Source organism: Atheta coriaria, unplaced genomic scaffold (genome assembly GCF_025399875.1).
Source record: "Atheta coriaria isolate IRGN ID8LTWV9N9 unplaced genomic scaffold, Caltech_Dcor_3.1 hic_scaffold_4_pilon, whole genome shotgun sequence".
Taxonomy (NCBI): Eukaryota; Metazoa; Arthropoda; class Insecta; order Coleoptera; family Staphylinidae; genus Dalotia; species Dalotia coriaria.
Window position 1 is genome coordinate 9,464,626 of NW_027045446.1, and position 21,879 is coordinate 9,486,504.

Sequence of the window (21,879 nt, forward strand, 5' to 3'; positions counted from 1 at the left end):
CTGTCGCGTCGTTGCTTGCACAGTTTGCAGCCAGTTTCGTGCCGGTCTCTGGTTGGTCCAGACGTATTTCTCGCGACTCGTATTGTCTTCTGTTTTCTAAATTTACATAATATTCGGTCAGCAGTCGACTATTTAATTTTAACTTGCGCATTTATTGTTCATAATCTCTTAATATTTGGTTGATCACCGGTGATAATAAGTGTTTATAGTCGTGTTTGGTATTTTAATAGTAATTTATCGCGTATATAATCTTCGTAAATGTAAATTTTGCGAGTTTAGTATACTTAATAACAAACAAACTGTGAGTGGGTTGCGTCGGCCGGTGATATCTTGTGTCCGCCAATAAATAATAAATTCACTTGTGCAAAGTATTTTTCATCAACCTCAGAACACGGGCCTGGTAAATATTGTCATTCCTATAATTATAGTTTCTCCACAATTAGACCAAATGTGATTCATATTTACCGGCGGAAAATTAAATTTGAAAATAGAAACGTTTTTATTGAGATTCTCGTCATTTGGCCAAGTGTGCAAGTAGTATTCCGCTTTAAGAATCTTCAATCCATCTCATTCTATCGAATTAAATATCACTAAAATAATTGATGAAAAATCAGTTTTTACAAACAAACAAGTTTTCTTATCTCTTGCAATTTTTATGCGGTCGCCATGCGGTTGCCTTGCGTACCGCGTTACTCTTATTTTGGTTGTCAGGTGATCTGCACGCACATTTACCGGACAATAATTTGACTCTCTTAATTTGTCTTCGCGTTATTACGTAATGTTGTTTCTCAATGCTCCTTCGATTGTGCGCGAGTGATGTGCGGCGTTCTTTAAACACGGATTGTATATACGCAGAGAGGTAAAGCGTGAGTGATATTCCATCGGCCATCGGATACTCTTTGTATTATACGCGTATTTCATCGTTTCTACAATGTGCCAAATTAAGGTCCTTACAACCTATTAGTTATGCCAAAAGCGCAAATATTAAGTTTGCATCAAGGCATGTTATCGCATTTCTTCAACTATATAAAAATCAATTCTGTTATTGACTGTACTTGTTTTCTTCAACCGCGTGGTCTTTAAGCAGGCAAATAATTGTTGTTTTTGTTTCAATACCCACCGTTGATTATCATTATGAATTTAATACATTGTTTCGTTTTCGTTTAATGTACGAAATAAAAAGATTAAGAATGTCGCGTGCCGTCGGCTGCGTTCTTGATCCTCTGGCGGCCTTTCCGGGCTGGTCGCCAGTTGTTTTACATCATTTAAAATAAAATTCAGCATTATGGTTTATTTTTGTAATAAGCAACCCATGACTTTTCTTTGATATCTAGAGAAAATACAATTTTATCTCAAATGTTCTATTTTTATGATTTGTCATTCTTCTACCACTAGCCTACAACTAAGTCCTAAGGGACAAGGATTCAAAATTCAAAAAACATTCTATTTTGTTGGTAATTGTAGTGCAAAACTTTCATTTTTCTTTCATTTCATTTTTTATGTGATGTGCACGCACATTTTCTTCATTATTCTTGAGTTCCTTAATTTATCTTCCCGTTGTTACGTAATAATTTTGAATTATTTTTGAATTGTGCGCGCGTGAGGTGCGGCTTCGTTAAATCCGGATTGCACCTTTATTGCGGCAGAAATTGTTAGCTGTTGATATTTTGTAACTGTAATGTAACTATAGTTAAATGTTGTCAATAAAACATAATGTATAATTATAATCTCATTCATTTTTTTTTGTGGTATCCTCTTTGTCGTTTTCAGTTTTAAATAATGTGGCATATAAGTCTTATGTGTGAGCAGCGGATGTAAGATAACTAACTGTTACTCGAATTGTGTTGTTGTTTTTAAAAACATGATAAAAGTAGAAACATAAATGGAAGAATCAAATAACAACAACAAAAACACTCGGTGGTCGAGTGGAGACGTGCACCTGCCGGCATGCTAGCAGACACGGATCGAATCTTAGGTATAGAAGGCATTTTTCTCAAATATAAAAATGTCAGGTGTAATTTGGGTTGCATATATGAATTGCAACGAAATATAAGAGAAATTGAAATACAAGTGAAGGCAATATGGGAAGAAATAAGAAAGCAAGTGGAGAGAAACGGAGAACAGAGAAATAGAAAAAGAAGAAGAAGGAGTAGTAGAGAATAGTAGAAGATAGAAGGAAGAGAACAGAGAGTAGAGGAGAGAAGAGGAGGAGATAGATGAAAGAGAACAGGGGAGGATCAGATTTTTTAATTTTTTTGCACGTGTCGTTATAAGACAGTCTACGGTCGATCCGTCCATTGCTCCCGGCCCATCCTACAGCTACGATGTCTCTGCGCCTCATCCCCGAAATTATCAGGCATATCAACAATTTTTATGGTGGGGGATCACCCCCAGAGAGAGGGAACTCCTTATAAGGACAATCCTTATAAGGTCTTGTTCAAATATTTCTAAGTTTTGTCGCCTCAAGAGAGGTGACACTATTCTTATATTCTTACAAGTTCTGACCTGTTGCTGAAATGAAAGAAGGAGCACACAAATCACACAGGATACCTTAACAATTTTTATAGTGGGGATCATCCTCTGAGAGAGGGAACTCTCCTTGAGACCTGTTCCTGAAATGATAGAAGGAGTGTACAAATCAAAGAAGTAAATATATCTTACTATTTATTTATTAACAATAGAATACAAGTTTATATTTTACAAGTCAACAGAATACATGCCGCCATATTGACACCGAACTTACGACCTGCATCATCGCGCACATAAAATATAAGCAAGTAACACATCAACCTGTTCTAGCGGGATAAAGAATTTAGCAAATTGTCCATTTTCTAGGTGATGGAAAATGGAAACAAATATACAGGGCGTTAATAAAAGAAAATTTAAAGTGCAAGAAGTTAAATTCTAATATCAATCAAAGCAAAATTTTCAGGGATGTGAATGAAAAGGATTATACAAGGTGTCACAATTAGAAAATTCAACCATCAAAGAGGAAAACATCTATACACTACAAATATTGCTCGTGTTCACCCGATGCTCCGGGAAACTAATAAACAGGGTGTTACAAAAAAATAGAGTGCAAAAAGATAGCCCTAAAAACGCAGTTGAAGGAAAATTTTCACGGACACAAAGAAAAACATACAGGGTGTTCCAGAAGGAAAATCACAAGTTTAAAACGAAAAACACTCAAAACTCACAAATAAAAGCGATTTACTACGTCCAGTTAGGAAAAACTAATATACAGGGTGTTACAAAAGGAAAATTTTAAAAACTACAAATATGGTCAATATTCACTTCATGACGAGAGAAATTTATACCGAAACAACTGTATTTTAATATAAATTCAAAGATTTTACCCGAACATCATCGGAAAACTTGAGTAAGATAGGTGCTACAAGAATAAAACACTTACATTTTAATTTATTGTGTATATATTTATCATTTGATGATGGCATCAACTGCAACCGACGGGTGAAGCATAACCATAAATTGATGGAACATCCGGCGGAAAACATCCAAAGCAGCAGACGGCAAGCGACGGCGCGTGGCAATACAGTAGGTAAATTCGATAAAAATAACTATTTACTTGTAAATATTAAGATATATGGAGACTATGATAGCGAAAAACTATTCAACGTACAAGATTATATTAGATCAACAAGAAACTTTTTAATTTAATGATGCAAAGGAGTGTAATTCGATTTAAAACGTTCAGCGAAAGGAAGAAAGAGCTGACGGTCGACGGCAAAGTGAGCGTGGTCGACCACATGATTATTGCCATTTTAATAATCCTCAGATACTTTTTTATAACAATGTATGTAATAATTAAATCATGCATGTTATTTTCGGAAACAGGGCTATGAATTCAGATAAAAAATGCTACCACGTGTTTGGAATTTGCAAAAATAATATCCCTCAAATGAAATAATCAATTTAATATAAACCGTCTTAATTTTTCGCGATAAAAGAAAATAATTACACACCTACCAGTGCAATGATGAAGAGATTTTAGATCCACGAATATATTTTATCATCTGAAAACTCGTGCAGAAATTAGCACACACTTATTTCTTACTTAAGAACACTTTAACCGCCACAATTCATCAAACAAAACAGCCACACTTGCTCGTTACGATTATTTTGCTGATGACGAAAAGAATACACGACGATTAATTAAATAATTGAATTCTGAATACGCGTGGCTAGTAGTGAGACGTGCTCGCGGACCATGCGGTGAAACGACTGCCGTGTGCGCTGCGCGTTGCCAGGTACAAGGCAGGTACGTCGCGATAATACACTTCAGTCCAACAAAAACGTTGTTTATAAACAAACGTAGTGGTAAACACGTACTTGAGAAGACGAAAGTAAAAATTCACAATATTGAAGTAACACACATACACGAAACTACTTTTACTTATTTAGATATTGGTTTTAGAATGCAATAAAGACGAAGAAAAACAGGAATTTGTAATTTACCAATACAAATAAATAATTTATTGTCTCATATTTGTCTTCGTATAAGTTTACTGAATACGATAGTTATAGTAATTTAAATATTCTCTATAAAATCAAGTACTAAAATCGAAAGTATTAGAATCAGAAAAATAAGAAGTGAATATAATTCATAACAAAAAAATAGATTGCAACAAATTTCTATACAGGAAGAAACAGCATTAAATTCCCCATCTAGAAAAATTATTTCAAACTAAGTGTAACCCCACGTTCGCGTGTTATCCTAAAAAAACTACAATTTCAAGCGCAACTAGTACTACGGCGCACACACACACAACTTTCAATATAACTCGCGTTACGGAATTTTCTCGCAATAAATTTCGATACAGGAAAATAATGAATTAAATTCCGCATCTGGGAAAGTTATTCCGAACTTAGTTTAAGACCGCGTTCGCGTATTATAATAAAAAAAAGTACAATTCCTAGCGCAACGAGTACTATTGCGTATATGCGTATACACACAACTATCATTATAACTCGCTTTACGGAATTTTCTCGCAATAAATTTTGATACAGGAAAATAATGAATTAAATTCCGCATCTGGGAAAGTTATTCCGAACTTAGTTTAAGACCGCGTTCGCGTATTATAATAAAAAAAAAGTACAATTCCTAGCGCAACGAGTACTATTGGGTATATGCGTATACACACAATTACCATTATAACTCGCGTTACGGAATTTTCTGGCAGTAAATTTCGATACAGGGAAATAAAGAATTAAATTCCGTATCTGGGAAAATTATTCCGAACTTAGTTTAAGACCGCGTTCGCGTGTTATAATAAAAAGAAGTACAATTCCTAGCGCAACGAGTACTATTGCGTATATGCGTATACACACAACTATCATTATAACTCGCGTTACGGAATTTTCTGGCAATAAATTTCAATACAGGGAAATAAAGAATTAAATTCCGTATCTGGGAAAATTATTCCGAACTTAGTTTAAGACCGCGTTCGCGTGTTATAATAAAAAGAAGTACAATTCCTAGCGCAACGAGTACTATTGCGTATATGCGTATACACACAACTATCATTATAACTCGCGTTACGGAATTTTCTGGCAATAAATTTCAATACAGGGAAATAAAGAATTAAATTCCGCATCTGGGAAAATTATTCCGAACTTAGTTTAAGACCGCGTTCGCGTGTTATAGTATTAAGAAAGTACAAATCCTAGTGCAACGTGTACTATTGCGTATATGCGTATACACACAACTATCATTATAACTCGCGTTACGGAATTTTCTGGCAATAAATTTCGATACAGGGAAATAAAGAATTAAATTCCGTATCTGGGAAAATTATTCCGAACTTAGTTTAAGACCGCGTTCGCGTGTTATAGTATTAAGAAAGTACAAATCCTAGTGCAACGTGTACTATTGCGTATATGCGTATACACACAACTATCATTATAACTCGCGTTACGGAATTTTCTGGCAATAAATTTCGATACAGGGAACTAAAGAATTAAATTCCGCATCTGGGCAAGTTATTCCGAACTTAGTTTAAGACCGCGTTCGCGTGTTATAGTATTAAGAAAGTACAAATCCTAGTGCAACGTGTACTATTGCGTATATGCGTATACACACAACTATCATTATAACTCGCTTTACGGAATTTTCTCGCAATAAATTTTGATACAGGAAAATAATGAATTAAATTCCGCATCTGGGAAAGTTATTCCGAACTTAGTTTAAGACCGCGTTCGCGTATTATAATAAAAAAGTACAATTCCTAGCGCAACGAGTACTATTGGGTATATGCGTATACACACAATTACCATTATAACTCGCGTTACGGAATTTTCTGGCAGTAAATTTCGATACAGGGAAATAAAGAATTAAATTCCGTATCTGGGAAAATTATTCCGAACTTAGTTTAAGACCGCGTTCGCGTGTTATAATAAAAAGAAGTACAATTCCTAGCGCAACGAGTACTATTGCGTATATGCGTATACACACAACTATCATTATAACTCGCTTTACGGAATTTTCTCGCAATAAATTTTGATACAGGAAAATAATGAATTAAATTCCGCATCTGGGAAAGTTATTCCGAACTTAGTTTAAGACCGCGTTCGCGTATTATAATAAAAAAAAAGTACAATTCCTAGCGCAACGAGTACTATTGGGTATATGCGTATACACACAATTACCATTATAACTCGCGTTACGGAATTTTCTGGCAGTAAATTTCGATACAGGGAAATAAAGAATTAAATTCCGTATCTGGGAAAATTATTCCGAACTTAGTTTAAGACCGCGTTCGCGTGTTATAATAAAAAGAAGTACAATTCCTAGCGCAACGAGTACTATTGCGTATATGCGTATACACACAACTATCATTATAACTCGCGTTACGGAATTTTCTGGCAATAAATTTCAATACAGGGAAATAAAGAATTAAATTCCGTATCTGGGAAAATTATTCCGAACTTAGTTTAAGACCGCGTTCGCGTGTTATAATAAAAAGAAGTACAATTCCTAGCGCAACGAGTACTATTGCGTATATGCGTATACACACAACTATCATTATAACTCGCGTTACGGAATTTTCTGGCAATAAATTTCAATACAGGAAATAAAGAATTAAATTCCGCATCTGGGAAAATTATTCCGAACTTAGTTTAAGACCGCGTTCGCGTGTTATAGTATTAAGAAAGTACAAATCCTAGTGCAACGTGTACTATTGCGTATATGCGTATACACACAACTATCATTATAACTCGCGTTACGGAATTTTCTGGCAATAAATTTCGATACAGGGAAATAAAGAATTAAATTCCGTATCTGGGAAAATTATTCCGAACTTAGTTTAAGACCGCGTTCGCGTGTTATAGTATTAAGAAAGTACAAATCCTAGTGCAACGTGTACTATTGCGTATATGCGTATACACACAACTATCATTATAACTCGCGTTACGGAATTTTCTGGCAATAAATTTCGATACAGGGAACTAAAGAATTAAATTCCGCATCTGGGCAAGTTATTCCGAACTTAGTTTAAGACCGCGTTCGCGTGTTATAGTATTAAGAAAGTACAAATCCTAGTGCAACGTGTACTATTGCGTATATGCGTATACACACAACTATCATTATAACTCGCGTTACGGAATTTTCTGGCAATAAATTTCGATACAGGGAAATAAAGAATTAAATTCCGCATCTGGGAAAATTATTCCAAACTTAGTTTAAGACCGCGTTCTCGTGTTATATTTAAAACAAACTACAATTCCTAGCGCAACGAGTACTACGGCGCACACACACACAACTTATATAACAAATATAACAAATGTAAATTTGACCAAAAAATATAATTGAATTATAAACTTACCAGTGTACAGTTTATTGGACTGCCAGGCACGAGGAGTGCTGTAACTAAACGAAAACATAAATTAAAACAAAAATATTTCATACAATTGAATTACGTTATAATTAACAATCAACACAAAATAAACAACCTGTGCTGTTCAGTTAAAAATACCTACACGAGCCTGATGAACATTTCTTAATGATAAGAAACAACATGGGGGCGATATATATCAGCGATAAAATTGTTGATTCTGGAAGAGTGGAAAATTCTCAATCAGATGGAACTTTAGAATAATTTAATTTGATGGGGTATAAGGTCTAAACACGCAACTGAAAGTGCTAATAATTGCAATTTTTCAATTTTAGACGATTTATTTCAATTGCGAATATCTCGTAAACTAAGTTGCAGATTCTTAATCTACGGAGAATTCTCTATGAAATAAGCTAATTAAATTGGAAATCTAAGAGATAAAATTATAATTTAAAAGAAAAGGTTTTCCGCAATATGATCCGTTTCCCATATTACCAATAAGTGAAATATATACAGCCCCTAATTAATTATCAAATTAGGAAACGTGAAGTCTGATGAAACGAAAGGCGTTGCGCAATATACGTCTAGATACGCCATAGACCGGCACGAAACTAGTTGCAGTCCAATAATAGAGCATGCCGAAACTGCGCACGCTGTGTCTGCTGCATAAACCCGGTATGTAAAAGCAACTGATGCGCAAAGCCAGCGCGTCGATGCCACGCGACCTTGTGCACGAATTGCAATAGACACGGTATCTGTGATAAAAACTATACTAAAATGTGCTGCACGCGACAGCGCAACGAGAATCTTACGCGTAGCATCTCGCACGGCGAATGCGATAAGAAAGTGGTTTATAAACAAACGCTGATATGATTTAAAAGGAATACATGTCTATTTTATATTGAAATAAAGAAGAAACCAAACATTAGTTACACAATTTCGCACAATGAGTTTCGGCGGAACCCAAAGTTTACCATAAATTTCGTCTTGTTCTCCATAATTATTTAAATTAGTATTAGCACACAGGTAACACGAGTTGTGCACAAGTCAAAAATGGTTCGCACAAGTCCAAAATATTATTTATAATCACGCACAAAGTCTGCCGGCCGGCGTCCGACGACAACTGATCAGAAATCTACGTAAAAACGTAAAAAATGAATGACCAAACACGGCAATTAACACTAAATTCAATAAAACATAACGCGATATACCGAATTTACAACGAGAAACACGAATATTCGAGGGAATATTCTTATCTGCCGCACGAAGTAGGAGCTGCGTGCCGGCATCACAACTGTGCATGTCGACTTTCACTCAAAGGAATATTTTTAGTTAAAACATGCATCGTTGCGCTACCTGAGAATACTTTATTGTACCTCCAGAAAATACGAATCGTTTCAAAAACTGTGGCGTACATATGAGGCAGTCAGCGACTGCCTATGTATCAGTGAGTGGTCACGCACTTAAGTGGCCGTGTCCGTGTATCACACGTACACGAGAGTGCGCATGCACCACCCTATCTAAACAAATAGCAATTTCCAGTGGCGGATTACGGCCTAGGCGCACTAGGCGCGCGCCTAGGGCCCCGGCTGCCTGGGGGGCCCCGACTGCCTGAGGGGCCCCTGGCACTTATATGTCCCATATAGACATAGTAATTCCACAAATACTTCATCAGTTGGTTTTGACCTCAGCCTTCATGAATAGCGTATTGATTTTCACTTGGCGCCCAAAACGGCATTTCACACGTGTCCGCAAAGCAACCGTCACGGATATATAGCTGACTTAAAACTATTTATCTCCGATTTTATGTCTTTATGGCAAACTGTATAAAATAAAATTTGGATGTTTTCTGCCACGAATTTTTGTGACCTTTTCTTGAATATTGCGTTAGAAAGTTGTAGCTATAATGCGAGTAGTATATTGCCAATTTTTTTTAAATTTCGAACATCTATGGAGGAGATGAGTTGAGGAATATTCCATTGAGGTTGTAAAATAGCGGGTAACTCTCTTTTTTGGAATATTAATTAATTCGTCTTTCTATCATTTTTTCACATCGTTCCGCAGATGTACCAACGTTTATCCTCCTACAATTTTTATCTAGATTTTTGGGGTGGTAGTTGGATTAAAAAAAAACAGAGTTCAAAAGAGTTCGATCAATTTGAGACGGCACTGTTAACAATTTTCTGGAACAAACTCCTACAGAGAATCGAAATTACCAGCAAATACTTACAGGAACCAAAGACAAATATTCTTAATAGTGTTAGTTTATTAAAATCATTAAACGAATTTATAACAGAGGTCAGAAATAATTTCGAAACTGTTGAAGAGGAGGCTAAATGAGACAAAGAAAACGCAAATATCCATATGATGAAACGAACAAAAATGATACCTACAGCATTTTCGTCAAGAAATGTTTTTATTGTCAACATTTTTTATATTGTATGTGATGTATTAACATCAGAAATTACTCGAAGGGGCGATGTCTATATCAAAGTTCTTAACGATTTTAAAATGTTCTTTGATTTAAAATTAAGCCGTGTTGATACTAATAATTGTGTAGAGCGATTATTGTCTTAAGTATGAAAAAGATATTGAGCCAGAATATTTCACTGATGAGTTAACTCATTTTCTAAAATACATACAAGAAGAAAATATTAAGGATCCACATGAAATGTATGCAACATTAAGTAATGGTCTAAAATCAACTTTTCCAAATATACACACAATACTGCAAATTTGACCTTGCCCGTTTCTAATGCAAGTGGAGAAAGGACATTTTCAGTTTTAAAACGAGTCAAAAACTATCTGCGCAATAGTCTTTCACAAGAGCACTTAAATGACTTCGCATTAATGTTCATAGAAAATGATATTTTTAAAAAACTAAAGTACGACAAAATTATTGAAATCTTTGCCCAAGAGAAGACAAGAAAAGAAAATTTGTAATTTGTATTTAAATACGATTACCGTTTTTGAGCACACGTACGATGAACTCGAGAACCAAGATAGCATTGAAAACGATAATCCCATCGCGGATAGTATGGCAGAAAATTTTACCTGTGATATTTCGATCGGTCCTGAAAACAATTAACGCACAACACCTGGTCCATCGCGAAGAGCGAATCGGAAGATAATCCATTAAATTTTGGAATAGTGCGTGTGCGATAAAAAAAAAACGCGCCACGTACTCTACCTCAAGGTGGTGTGGAAATGAGTTTTTGGCACAAACGAATGTTGAAGTAGATTTTGCGGCGCCCGTACGCTAAAACTATTAATTTTACTGGGCTAATAACCGTTTTCGAAAATTTTCGGATTTAGGGGCCCCAAACTTGATTGGCGCCTAGGGCCCCACTGAAGCATAATCCGCCACTGGCAATTTCTACACATAACTCAAAACTTCAAATATAGAAGTCAAGAGGATAAACTTATTCAAAATAAATTAATCTAATTATAAAATTATAATAATTATTTTTATATTATTATTATATTATTGATACTCGTAGTTTTTATCGCCGATTTTCTCTAACTAACTATTCGAACTATTCTCTATAAGATAGGACAGTTAAAACGGAAAATTGAGAGATAAAATTTTAATTCAATTTTTGCCCATTTTATTCAATCGCGAATATCTCGTAAACTAAAAGAGATAAATAGGATCTGATCGAAGCGTCTTAATCTACGGACCAATCTCTATCAGATAGGATTGTTAAAAGGGAAATCTGAGAGATGAAATTTCAAGTCTTAAGAAAAAAATCGCCAAGAGGGGGTGCTTGATACTTTTTTTCGACGATTTTCAAAAATTAATATCTCTTAAACTAGAAGAGATAGCTACCAACGAATTGTTGATTATGAAAGATTGGAAAATTCTCTATCAGATAAAAATAGAAAATAATTATATTTCCTATAGTAACAGGTCGAAAAACGCGACTAAAAGTGCTAAAAAGTGACATTTATCAATTTTTGCCCATTTTATTCAATCGCGAATATCTCGTAAACTAAAAGAGATAAATAGGATCTGATCGCAGCATCTTCATCTACGGACCAATCTCTATCAGATGGGATAGTTAAAAGGAAAAATGTGAGATGAAATTTTAAGTCTTAAGAAAAAAATTCAAAAAATTTTAATAGTGAATATCTTTTAAACTAAAAGCGATATCGACCAACGGATTGTGGAATATGAAAGATTGAACGAACATTTAACCGAATAATGTAACTTAATTATAAACTTACCAATGCAGCGCGCATCGGATTGCAAGGGTACGGCAAGTACTGTAATTAAAAGAAAACATAAGTTAAAACAAAAACATTTCATACAATATGATAATATTATATTCACACATGGGAGAAAACAAACTTTCTGTGCTGAATATCGCCATGGTCAGATAAAGGTTACTTACTCAAGCACGAATAACCGAAGCACAAAAACCGCAGCATTGTGATTCCAAATATAAACATCAAACGCACAATTAATCATTAACAAAACACTGCAGATGCATATTACAACTAAGTCGACTGATGACTGAATACAATGCAAATTTAGAAAATAGAAGACCGATAAAATAATACGCGATGCGCGAAATACGTCTAGATACGCCAGAGACCGGCACGATACTGACTGCAATCCAGCGATAGCGTTTACTGAAACTGCACAAGCAACGATGCGACAGTTCACAATAAGAATCTGTACCTGCTGCGCGACCCACACAGATAAAAGCAATAGATGCGCAAAGCCAGCGCGTCGATGCCACACGACCTTGCGCACGATACTTGCGATCTAAACTAAACTAGAATATGCTGCATGCGGTGTGCGAAGATTGCAACGACGGTACCTGGCAATCTCATGCGTTGCATTCCACGCGGCGAATGCGATAAGAAAGTAAATTGTGTTCAAAACAAACACAATTCTCGTGCCGAATGCCCACGTTTGCTGATAAATATAGAAATAAACAATACAATTCTATTTTATGATTTTTAGTTCATGCTAGTGCCATCTCTGAATGAAATAGATTGTAGTTCCATTAGATTAATAAAATTATTAAAATAGGAAAATATTACACTTTTACTTATTTACGAGTATTTACTGTAGACACATTTAATACTATTCAAAACAATTATAAAGCGTCATCATTTACACAATTATATACCAACGAACTGAAAACAAGTTAATAAAATAAAAGGCGCATGGCTCCTCCAGCAGTCATCTCACCATCAGAAAACCAATTTACACTTAATCATCGATTTAATTAATTATGTACATTAATTCTTATGTGTCATGCGTTGTACTCTCAACCAGAAAAGTCGCTGTGTTCAAAGAGCGTTTGGTCGTACAAAGCAGCGCGCACCATCCGTCCACCGAAGTACCGTCCGTTGAGGGCTTCCCTCGTTCGTTCCGCTTCTAAATACAAGAATTAAATTTAATACTATATATAAGAAAATGGCGCAGCAGAATACTTACCTAAGGTTTCGGCAAACTCAACAAATATCTTAACAATAACATTGTCATCATCTTCCTCGTCCTGCTTCTCGTTATAGATGATAACGCGCTCGACTGAACCAAACTTACTGCACTCCTCTTGAATCTCTTCTTGCAGTGTCTCATCCACGTCTTCCGGACCTACCATATTACGCAATATAACAACGCGTGAGTCCACCTTCCGCATTAATTTCTGCATGACAAGATGTCGCGCGTTTTGACCTTTAATCGACATATTCTCTTGTTGTTGTAGAGTTTGCGGTTCATTCTGCTCAAGCAGTTTCTTTTGCAATTCTTCCTGTTGTTTAGCCTGCGCCTCTTGCGCGCGTTTTTTCGCTTCAGTTTGCGCGGCTGGTGCTGTTGCAAGCATTGGGGTGACGATTGCCGGCGGCGGGATTACAACAGGTTGTACAACAGTAGGCGGTTGCAGTGCCGCCACCGGTTGAGTAAGCTGCGGGATTGCTAAACCTGGCGGGGCGATATATCCAGGCAGAGTTTGTGGCACTGCGGCGACCGGGGGATGTGCGTGCGCATTAGGTAACTTTGATAAACCAAGAGCAACGGCATTACTGGCGACAGCATCCATTGCTTGTATCTTTGCAGTTGCAGCTGCGGCAGCAACCGCCGCCGCGGTGGGCATTATACTCGAACCGGTAGAAGGGCCCATTAACGCGTTAGGTGGTGTGATTGCGCGTCCTACACGAAGATACTGTCCTCCCAGATCGAAAAGATTCATACTAGAGATGGCGTCGTTAGCTGCTTGCGTTGTTTCGTATTCAATGAAGCCGTAACCTTTGTGTTTGTGTGCAGAACTACCCTGAGCTAACTTACAGTAGATTATTGGACCAAACGCTTCAAATACACTAAAAATACATAAAAATCATTTAAAATCAATTGTAATATTTACAAAAATGAAATATTACCATTTAATATCGTCCTCAGTGAGATCTGGATGAATACTGGCGACGTAAATCCTATTGTAATTCTTGGCCTCCTCCTGGATTTCATCAATGACGGTCTGTGCCTGCGGCATGTTGCTCGGTCGGCCAACGACTTTAATATTGCGCCCGCCAATCATCACGCCATTCATTTGCTCGAGCGCTAGCTGCGCCGCCTCCGGTATCTCATACTCGACGAATGCGAAACCCTTGTGCTTCTGTGTGACCGGATCCCACGACATGTTGATGGACTTGATTGGTCCGAACGGCAGAAATGATTGCCGAATGGTGTCCTCCTTCAGTTCGAAACTGATGCTGCCGACGTACACCCTAAACCCAATTCACCTAACTTGTTTAACTTGCGTATTACAGGCAACACATGAGAAAGAGACGAATATTGCATAAATATCAATGAAAGATTAGTCGCGAATTTCAGATCTTATCAGCTAGTTTGTATGTATACGGTCATCAGTCGGAAGCGCAACGGGCCTCGACAACTTTCCATATAAACATCGTCTTTGGGATCATCATAAATCAACGCGTGAACAGGAATGAACCGAAATTCATCGAGAGAGACAGAGAAAAGAAATCGACTGATTAGTTTGAGTAGTAATTGAGGGGGTGAGTGTTAGCGAATGTAAAGTAGGAGGTAAGTAATTAATAATAATCTGGTGCGTGCTAACCTGCACATGAGGGCGAGAGCCTGTTGTCGCTGGACCTGCGTCCGCTGACTAGCCATTTGCTGCAACAGAGGACAAATGACAAAACGAAACGATCACTTACTGGACGACATCCTGCGCTCGCGCATACAATTTACAGTTTTGCAAGATGTTCAAATAAAAGGGGGGTGTATAGTTTAATCGTTTGTTGGACATTCGATAAAGCGATTGTACTTTGAGGGGGGCGAGCTCTCGCCCCCTGAGCGGGCCGACCACCAACACTTAAGTAGCCCACTAACCTGCACATCAAAACCAGCACCTGGTGCCGCTGGAAGGTCTTATTTTTCTGCGAAGCATAAAAATATTAGTAAACACCATCGAATCGCTATACGGCAAGCTGAACTCGAACACGACCACCTATCGCACGTCTTCCTACAGTTGCAAATAAAATAAGGCAAGAAGCACAAGAAGACAAACGGACGACGCAAACGAAAGGAAATCAAATGCGCGCGACTAAACGGCACATACCTGTTGTTGGTGGGCGAGTGTCTGCTTCATCAGGACCATTTTGATGCTCTGCTCCATCGCGTACTTCTTCGCTTTGGCTACGGCTTCAGTTTGTTCCATTGACAACTTCGGAAGAATACCGCCGAGGATTCCAGCGATTGTGTTACTTCTTGCGCCAGGGCCTATAAATAATATTTATGTTATAAATTAAATAAATAAATGTTTATTTAAGACTAACCTGGGGCAACTTCTCCTGTTTGCATTACGTCGTTGAAATAAGTAATCCCATTCGTTCGATCTACAACAAAACAATCGATAAGCAAGCAGAAATTAATGCCCACAATAAATATTCCAATGACTTCACATTACACGAATGCATGTTTTGAATTAAATTTAATTTTAGTTTTCCTGATTAAGTAATGATGAACATCGACATTGGAATATTTCTATTGTAAGTTTAAATGTGCATTAAGTATTTTTCATCAGAACATGAGACAAGAAAAGGGGCTTTGAGACAGAACCTGAAATCAAAAACAAAATGTATGTTGATTAAAGCCATTGTAAGTTCATATGTTCAGCAATCAGAATTGTTTTGTTTGGTTGCTCTGCTGGCGGTTGAACGGGGCGCGCACACGTTTTACTATTAACAATTTTAACGCAACGGATCACCTAGTTTATCTGGAAACACAAAGAAAATAGAAATCGACTAGAGAACAAGACAAGCGCTTCGTCAATGATTTCGCTGTGACACAGTCAACGCAATTAAAAAAACGTAAAATTATAAACTAAATAAAATTAAACAAAAATTAAACATGCCCCAATATGATTATGGTTATTTTGGAATCAATTTACATCAATTTCGTTTAAAACTAAACAAGTTTATGGGGAATTTTGAATAATATTGTTTGATAATTCATAGTGGTGCATGCTTAAACTGCTTTTGTCACTGTGATAATGTCCTACCATGTAACCGTGGAGGAAAACGGTTACAGCACAAGCACATCTGGCGACAGTACCGAGTAACCAGTCGAGTTCAACCTCTGCAACATCTCAAGCAGACCGAAACAACTCACATTAGTCAAGTCACATGAGGTCCCCTTGATATAACTTTACTTAGATATTGTTATATATGTTTTATTTATGTTTGGACTGCCCCTGCATATGAACACACTCATGCTCATATGAGTTTAAATGTTTAATATAATGCCAAGGCAGCAGGACTCATGAAAAGACTTACCAGGTACAGGCTCAATTCTGACTTTCTTGCTGGGCGGCTCTTCGGTGCCGGGCGCCGGAGGTTCATCGTCCACATGTGATTCGCCATCCTAAACGCAAATTAGTAAGATATAACATATTGATTATTAGATTATAAACCGTAAACTAAATTGTTACTATGTCTATGGTAGATTTAGTGATGCTGTTCTTACTTGTTTCATATTGCCGTTCAACGATGCGCTCGACTCCTGCGTTTCTTGAAACGTGGTCATCTCGCGTATTCAGTATGTCAGCGTGCACTACAACAATGCATAAATAATATTTTGTACAGGATAATGAGATGATTTTGCAGAGCAGCGAAATCCAAGCACGATAGGCACAAACAATCAATAACGCACAACAATGGCGCCCGCCTTCTAGTTGGAATGACAGCCGTCAGCGCAGCTTGGCGATACTAGCGCCCTCTAGAAAATCTTTTAAAATCGTAAACATAGTTTGAAGTTAATGTACAAATAATATTTGGATAGAAAATTTGTATGAAACTGCTCCATTTATTTAGTTAATTAAAATTTGTACTTTGTCTTAACTAAGATTAGTATATTTTCTTTAATATTGGAAGTTTTGAGTAAAATTCAGTAACTTTCGAGCTTGCATTTGGCCAGATTCGAAAGCACCATGCGTCGTAGAAAAATGCGACTCATGTGCAGCCTCACCTGCTAAAAACACCCTAGGCACATTATTTTCATCACAAAACGGTTCACACAAAGTCCTCCCGGGCGGTAATGCTTCCGAATCACAAGATGGCGTCGAGTGGCTGTATCCACCTCTAATATAAGGATTTGTCAGCCATTTTGATCTAAATAAAATACAAAAAGGACAATAATCCTCGTTGTTTTGCATTAATATTAACTTACTTGTAGACTTTAACAGGAAATGGGATACTGTCATCTGCCAAAAACTTTCTTAGCAGCTGCACACATTGTTTTCCTACAATTTCAGCATCGGTTTCCTCCATTTCTCGTACACCTTTATGCCCAACCCAAGTCATCAACATATTATTTTGATCCAACACCAAATCAAATCCACTTAGATGTCTTAACAAATCAGGAAACTCATCGGAAGAGTTTTTACCATTCCGCCAGATTAGTTGAATACCATTGAAATCACTCCCCCACCATTTGGAATCAAATTCCAGAAAAACTTTACCCATTCCATCAAAACCCATATTAGCGATGGTAGTTTTCACTTTAGGTGACATGGGTAAACCTTTGAAGTGTTTTAACACTCCCAAAGAGCACGTTACAATCACGGATTGTGCGTGAAGTGTGCTACCATCATCACACGTAATCAAAATGGCGCCCGATGATGAAATCTCAACGTATTGTACAACTTTATTGTACTGAATCGCATTTTCAGGCAGTTTCTTTACCAAAACATCTACCAACGCACCATAACCACCCTTGATATTAACATGCTGCTGTCCATCTTTACCGAGACAAGAATATCTCCCCCATTCCTTCAGTGACAACTTGTTTAAATCTTCACAAGAATTGTCTATAACTTGAAACCTGACGTGCCAATCAAATAATTCCTCCATGATTATTTTATCATCATCAGAATAATCTGATTTTTTCAAAAATTCACCAAATCTTTTGGTTAAAAACTCACCAACCGATGAATTCGTAATAATATCGAGGTATTCTTCGCATTCTTCTAGTATTCTACCAACTTCAAAGTCAACTTTTTTCACTAAAAAGTTATCAATGATATGACCATCATCTCTTATATAAATTCCTAGACCTTCATCGGAAGTGACGGGGTGGATAAGTTTGTTTTCTTGTAAAATATCGTATAAATCAGTGTCGGTACCATGGACCCATTGTGCGCCCAAATCGATAGTGCTGGATCCAATCTGGAGGGTTTCGATACGACCACCAGGACGATTTTGTGCTTCAAGGAGAATAAAATCAGTGGAAAACTGCGATTTGGAAGTTTGAAGTGTTAAAGCTGCTCCTAGGCCAGCCATTCCAGCACCTATTATTACTACTGAATAGTTATTATTCATTTTTGGCTATTATTGGCACTGAAATCATAAAATTAAAAAATAAATTATTAATTTCAACTGTTGAAAATGCCACTAAGACGAAATATATGATAAATTGTGTTTATGTTGTAAAACTAAAATAAATAATAATATACTGAGTGATTACGTTAACTTAATAAACACCAAATAAAAAATTATTCAAAATATGGAACCAGTGAGAAGAAATGTTTGATTGAAAGTGTGAAACAGACTTTACAACGTGTTGATTTATAAAATAACCTCAAGAAAAACATATTACGATAGCAGTAACAAAATGCGTTAAAAATAATGTGACCAATGATTAACAACTATCAAAAGTGTTTTTTTAACACAATAATTACCTCTCTATGCAGTAACTACAAGTCTTCTCAGTCTTTTCTTTTAGACTAAACACCCACATTTCATCTAGGAAGCCATTTCTTCAAGTTTAATTAATAAATTGACGCGTTAATTAAATGATTCACACTCATAATAACTCCAAAATTCCAGACCTACCAACAAACTATCGTATTATTTTCAGTTATCAACATTTGTCGTAAAATTTCATTGAATTTCACAGCAAAAAAGTTGATTTTTCTTTAGTTTTGTTTCCATTGCACATGCGCAATCGCACAAAATCATCTGTCATCCACGAAAACATTTGCTTTAGGTTAAAATTAGTTACATTGCATCAAATTCCACATCATTCTTATAAATTCTAAATAAAACTAGCGTAAGTCTACGCCAAGAAAAACTACGATGGCTTACTCGCAGACTAACAGCGATTACTGGCAGCCGGGCGCGCGCCCAGGTCAACAAGACTTCTACAATAATCCTGAGATGGAATATTCTGCAATGCAATCTCAAAAATTAGGTATAAACTATTTCTTGTTTTGTTGCCGTTTTTTTACATTATTATATGTTGTAGACTTTCAAAACTTCAATGATGAAAACTCCACATATTATAATAACACAACATCAAAGTCCTACATGGAGCCCTATCAACAATCACAATATCCAGAGATGTTTACCCCAATGGCATCAGATTTCAATCAAGATCAAGATGAAGATGAACCACCACTACTCGAAGAACTTGAAATATACCCGGACAGAATCATGGAGAAGACTCTAGCAGTATTAAACCCATTCAGAACACATAGTCTTGCAGATGATGCTGAATTTCTCTGCAAACAAACTGATTTGGCTGGGCCTATCACTTTTGCTTGGTATTAGCATGTTGTTTGTTCATCTCAGGTAGTAAGGCACATTTTGGGTACATCTATGGCCTATCTGTGACCTCTTGCTTGTTGATGTATGCTCTCTTAACATTAATGACTGCAGCTGCTGATTGTTTTACACTGGCAAGTGTTGCAAGTATTTTGGGTTATTGTTTACTACCTATTGTTGGATTATCAGTAATCGGGATCTTTGTATCGCTACATAGCAGTATTGGTATTATCATTGCGATATGCGCGGTTTTATGGTCGAGTTTATCAGCAAGCCGGCTTTTTGTCGCGATGTCTGGAGATGCTGAACAAAGACCTTTGATTGCTTACCCGTGCGCGTTGGTGTCCGGCGTTTTTGCACTTTTGATTATATTTTAAACATTTGCAAATAAATAATTAAACTATTATAAACTATTAAAATGTAAGAATTAATAAAAAAAATTAAAATGGCGTAAGAGTTGTTTAAAAAAAATCATTAGTATTTTGGGTTGCATACCTTTGAATAGACAAGTCCAACCTTAATGTTCTCCTGGCTCCTGATTGGTCGATTCAAACCTACCGCCCATACTACAGCGCCATTACTTGTTTACGTTTCCGCACCGATTTTCTCTCTTCCGTTCTACGTCTCTGGTAGGTAGGTATCGTTTGTACACCAGAAATTAAATAATCTCGCAAAATCCAGACCATCACTGATCGTAAGCGATTTTCATCACTGCAATTATCCACGAAGATATTAAACACGTCTTCGGTGGCCCATATTATCTTCATCAGCGGCGATTTTCACAAATGATCGTCGTTTGTTTTTATCCCTTGGAGGTTAAGTCATGTTTTCGGTGCTTGCAGGTCCGTCACCATGGGCGCCTACAAGTACATTCAGGAGTTGTATCGCAAGAAGCAGTCGGACGTACTGCGCTTCTTGCTGCGTGTGCGAGTATGGCAATATCGCCAGCTGACGAAGATGCACCGCGCACCAAGGCCCACACGTCCCGATAAAGCTCGTCGTTTGGGATTCCGTGCAAAGCAAGGTAAGATAACTATAAAATAATAAAAAGTACATAATAATTAACTTAATGGTTGATTCCTTGTAGGTTTCTGCGTATTCCGTATCCGCGTACGTCGTGGTGGCAGGAAACGTCCCGTTCACAAGGGTGCCACTTATGGCAAGCCAAAGAGCCACGGTGTTAACGAGTTGAAACCCGTTCGTAACTTGCAGTCTCTTGCAGAGGTAAGCAAATTATTAATATCTTCTTACATTAAAAGAATTAGATGATGATAACCAACTTAGCTGCTGATAAAACTATGATTTAGCAACTTCCTTGGATGTCTGAATATTTAAACTAACATCTAAACTGATTTTTGATTAATTTCAAAGAAAAAACTAAAAGAATTCTAATAATCATTCTAGGAACGTGTCGGCAGGCGTTGCGGTGGTCTGCGCGTCCTGAACTCATACTGGGTTGCCCAAGACTCATCTTACAAATATTTTGAAATCATCTTGGTTGACCCCTCACACAATGTAAGTTATTTTCTCCTCTGTCATTTATCAGACCATATTAATGAGGTTTTTCTTGTTTGTAGGCTATTCGTCGTGATCCTAAAGTTAACTGGATCGTGAACGCCGTGCACAAGCACCGTGAGCTCCGCGGCAAGACCTCCGCCGGACGGTCATCGCGCGGCCTTGGCAAGGGACACAGGTACTCGCAGACAACCGGAGGCTCTCGCCACGCTGGCTGGCTGCGAAAGACGCATTTGCAACTACGCAGGAAGCGATAAGTTATTTGTACACATTTGCATCGGGTGTAACTCTCGTCTGGCGCTTTACTCTGTTCGTATTGCGTCGGATAAAGTTATTATTAAAATAATAAAATCCTACGATAAAAATCAGAGCCGCAATTTGTTTCTCTTTAAATGTGCATTTATATTATCACTAGATGTAAAATACGTGACCC

At 37.1% G+C, this 21,879-nt stretch overlaps 4 protein-coding genes and 1 long non-coding RNA gene across 13 annotated transcripts; 2 read left to right on the plus strand and 3 right to left on the minus strand.

Moving 5' to 3' along the window:
• The first annotated feature begins 50 nt into the window (after positions 1-50).
• LOC135791297 (large ribosomal subunit protein eL15-like) lies at positions 51-21,816 on the plus strand. Of its 2 annotated transcripts, none has more exons than XM_065301669.1 (5): positions 51-55; positions 20,774-20,955; positions 21,019-21,155; positions 21,336-21,446; positions 21,509-21,816. In XM_065301669.1, the coding sequence occupies exons 2-5, from the start codon at positions 20,784-20,786 to the stop codon at positions 21,701-21,703; spliced, it is 615 nt and encodes a 204-aa protein (XP_065157741.1). In that variant the 5' UTR covers positions 51-55; positions 20,774-20,783; the 3' UTR covers positions 21,704-21,816. The 2 variants fall into 2 exon arrangements, with proteins under 2 accessions (XP_065157741.1, XP_065157740.1); XM_065301668.1 differs by lacking the exon at positions 51-55 and adding an exon at positions 20,554-20,625.
• On the minus strand, positions 2,654-12,119 carry LOC135790999 (uncharacterized). Of its 3 annotated transcripts, XR_010547886.1 has the most exons (5): positions 8,349-8,407; positions 7,999-8,073; positions 7,845-7,888; positions 3,984-4,034; positions 2,654-3,458 (listed from the first exon to the last, which is right to left on the minus strand). It is a non-coding gene; the product is annotated as an uncharacterized lncRNA (long non-coding RNA). The 3 variants fall into 3 exon arrangements; XR_010547884.1 differs by having other exon boundaries at positions 2,654-4,034; XR_010547885.1 differs by lacking the exons at positions 7,999-8,073; positions 8,349-8,407 and adding an exon at positions 12,081-12,119 and having other exon boundaries at positions 2,654-4,034.
• LOC135791292 (poly(U)-binding-splicing factor half pint-like) lies at positions 12,908-17,067 on the minus strand. 4 transcript variants are annotated; one of them, XM_065301659.1, is made up of 9 exons: positions 16,855-16,895; positions 16,665-16,752; positions 16,391-16,476; positions 15,666-15,725; positions 15,449-15,609; positions 14,945-15,003; positions 14,247-14,591; positions 13,306-14,186; positions 12,908-13,245 (listed from the first exon to the last, which is right to left on the minus strand). In XM_065301659.1, exons 3-9 carry the CDS (start codon positions 16,428-16,430, stop codon positions 13,136-13,138), a joined length of 1,656 nt encoding a protein of 551 aa, XP_065157731.1. In that variant the 5' UTR covers positions 16,431-16,476; positions 16,665-16,752; positions 16,855-16,895; the 3' UTR covers positions 12,908-13,135. The 4 variants fall into 4 exon arrangements, with proteins under 4 accessions (XP_065157731.1, XP_065157729.1, XP_065157730.1 ...); XM_065301657.1 differs by lacking the exon at positions 16,391-16,476 and having other exon boundaries at positions 16,855-17,067; XM_065301658.1 differs by lacking the exons at positions 14,945-15,003; positions 16,391-16,476 and adding an exon at positions 15,220-15,266 and having other exon boundaries at positions 16,855-17,067.
• LOC135791293 (spermine oxidase-like) lies at positions 17,174-20,558 on the minus strand. Of its 3 annotated transcripts, none has more exons than XM_065301663.1 (3): positions 20,427-20,558; positions 17,557-18,725; positions 17,174-17,498 (listed from the first exon to the last, which is right to left on the minus strand). In XM_065301663.1, exons 2-3 carry the CDS (start codon positions 18,705-18,707, stop codon positions 17,249-17,251), a joined length of 1,401 nt encoding a protein of 466 aa, XP_065157735.1. In that variant the 5' UTR covers positions 18,708-18,725; positions 20,427-20,558; the 3' UTR covers positions 17,174-17,248. The 3 variants fall into 3 exon arrangements, with proteins under 3 accessions (XP_065157735.1, XP_065157734.1, XP_065157736.1); XM_065301662.1 differs by lacking the exon at positions 20,427-20,558 and adding an exon at positions 19,067-19,180; XM_065301664.1 differs by lacking the exon at positions 20,427-20,558 and adding an exon at positions 18,853-18,872.
• LOC135791295 (protein YIPF7-like) lies at positions 19,320-20,380 on the plus strand. The gene is given in 3 exon segments (XM_065301666.1): positions 19,320-19,578; positions 19,633-19,917; positions 19,920-20,380. Coding segments are annotated over 3 exon segments (789 nt in total). The 5' UTR covers positions 19,320-19,463; the 3' UTR covers positions 20,309-20,380.
• Positions 21,817-21,879: the final 63 nt, after the last annotated feature.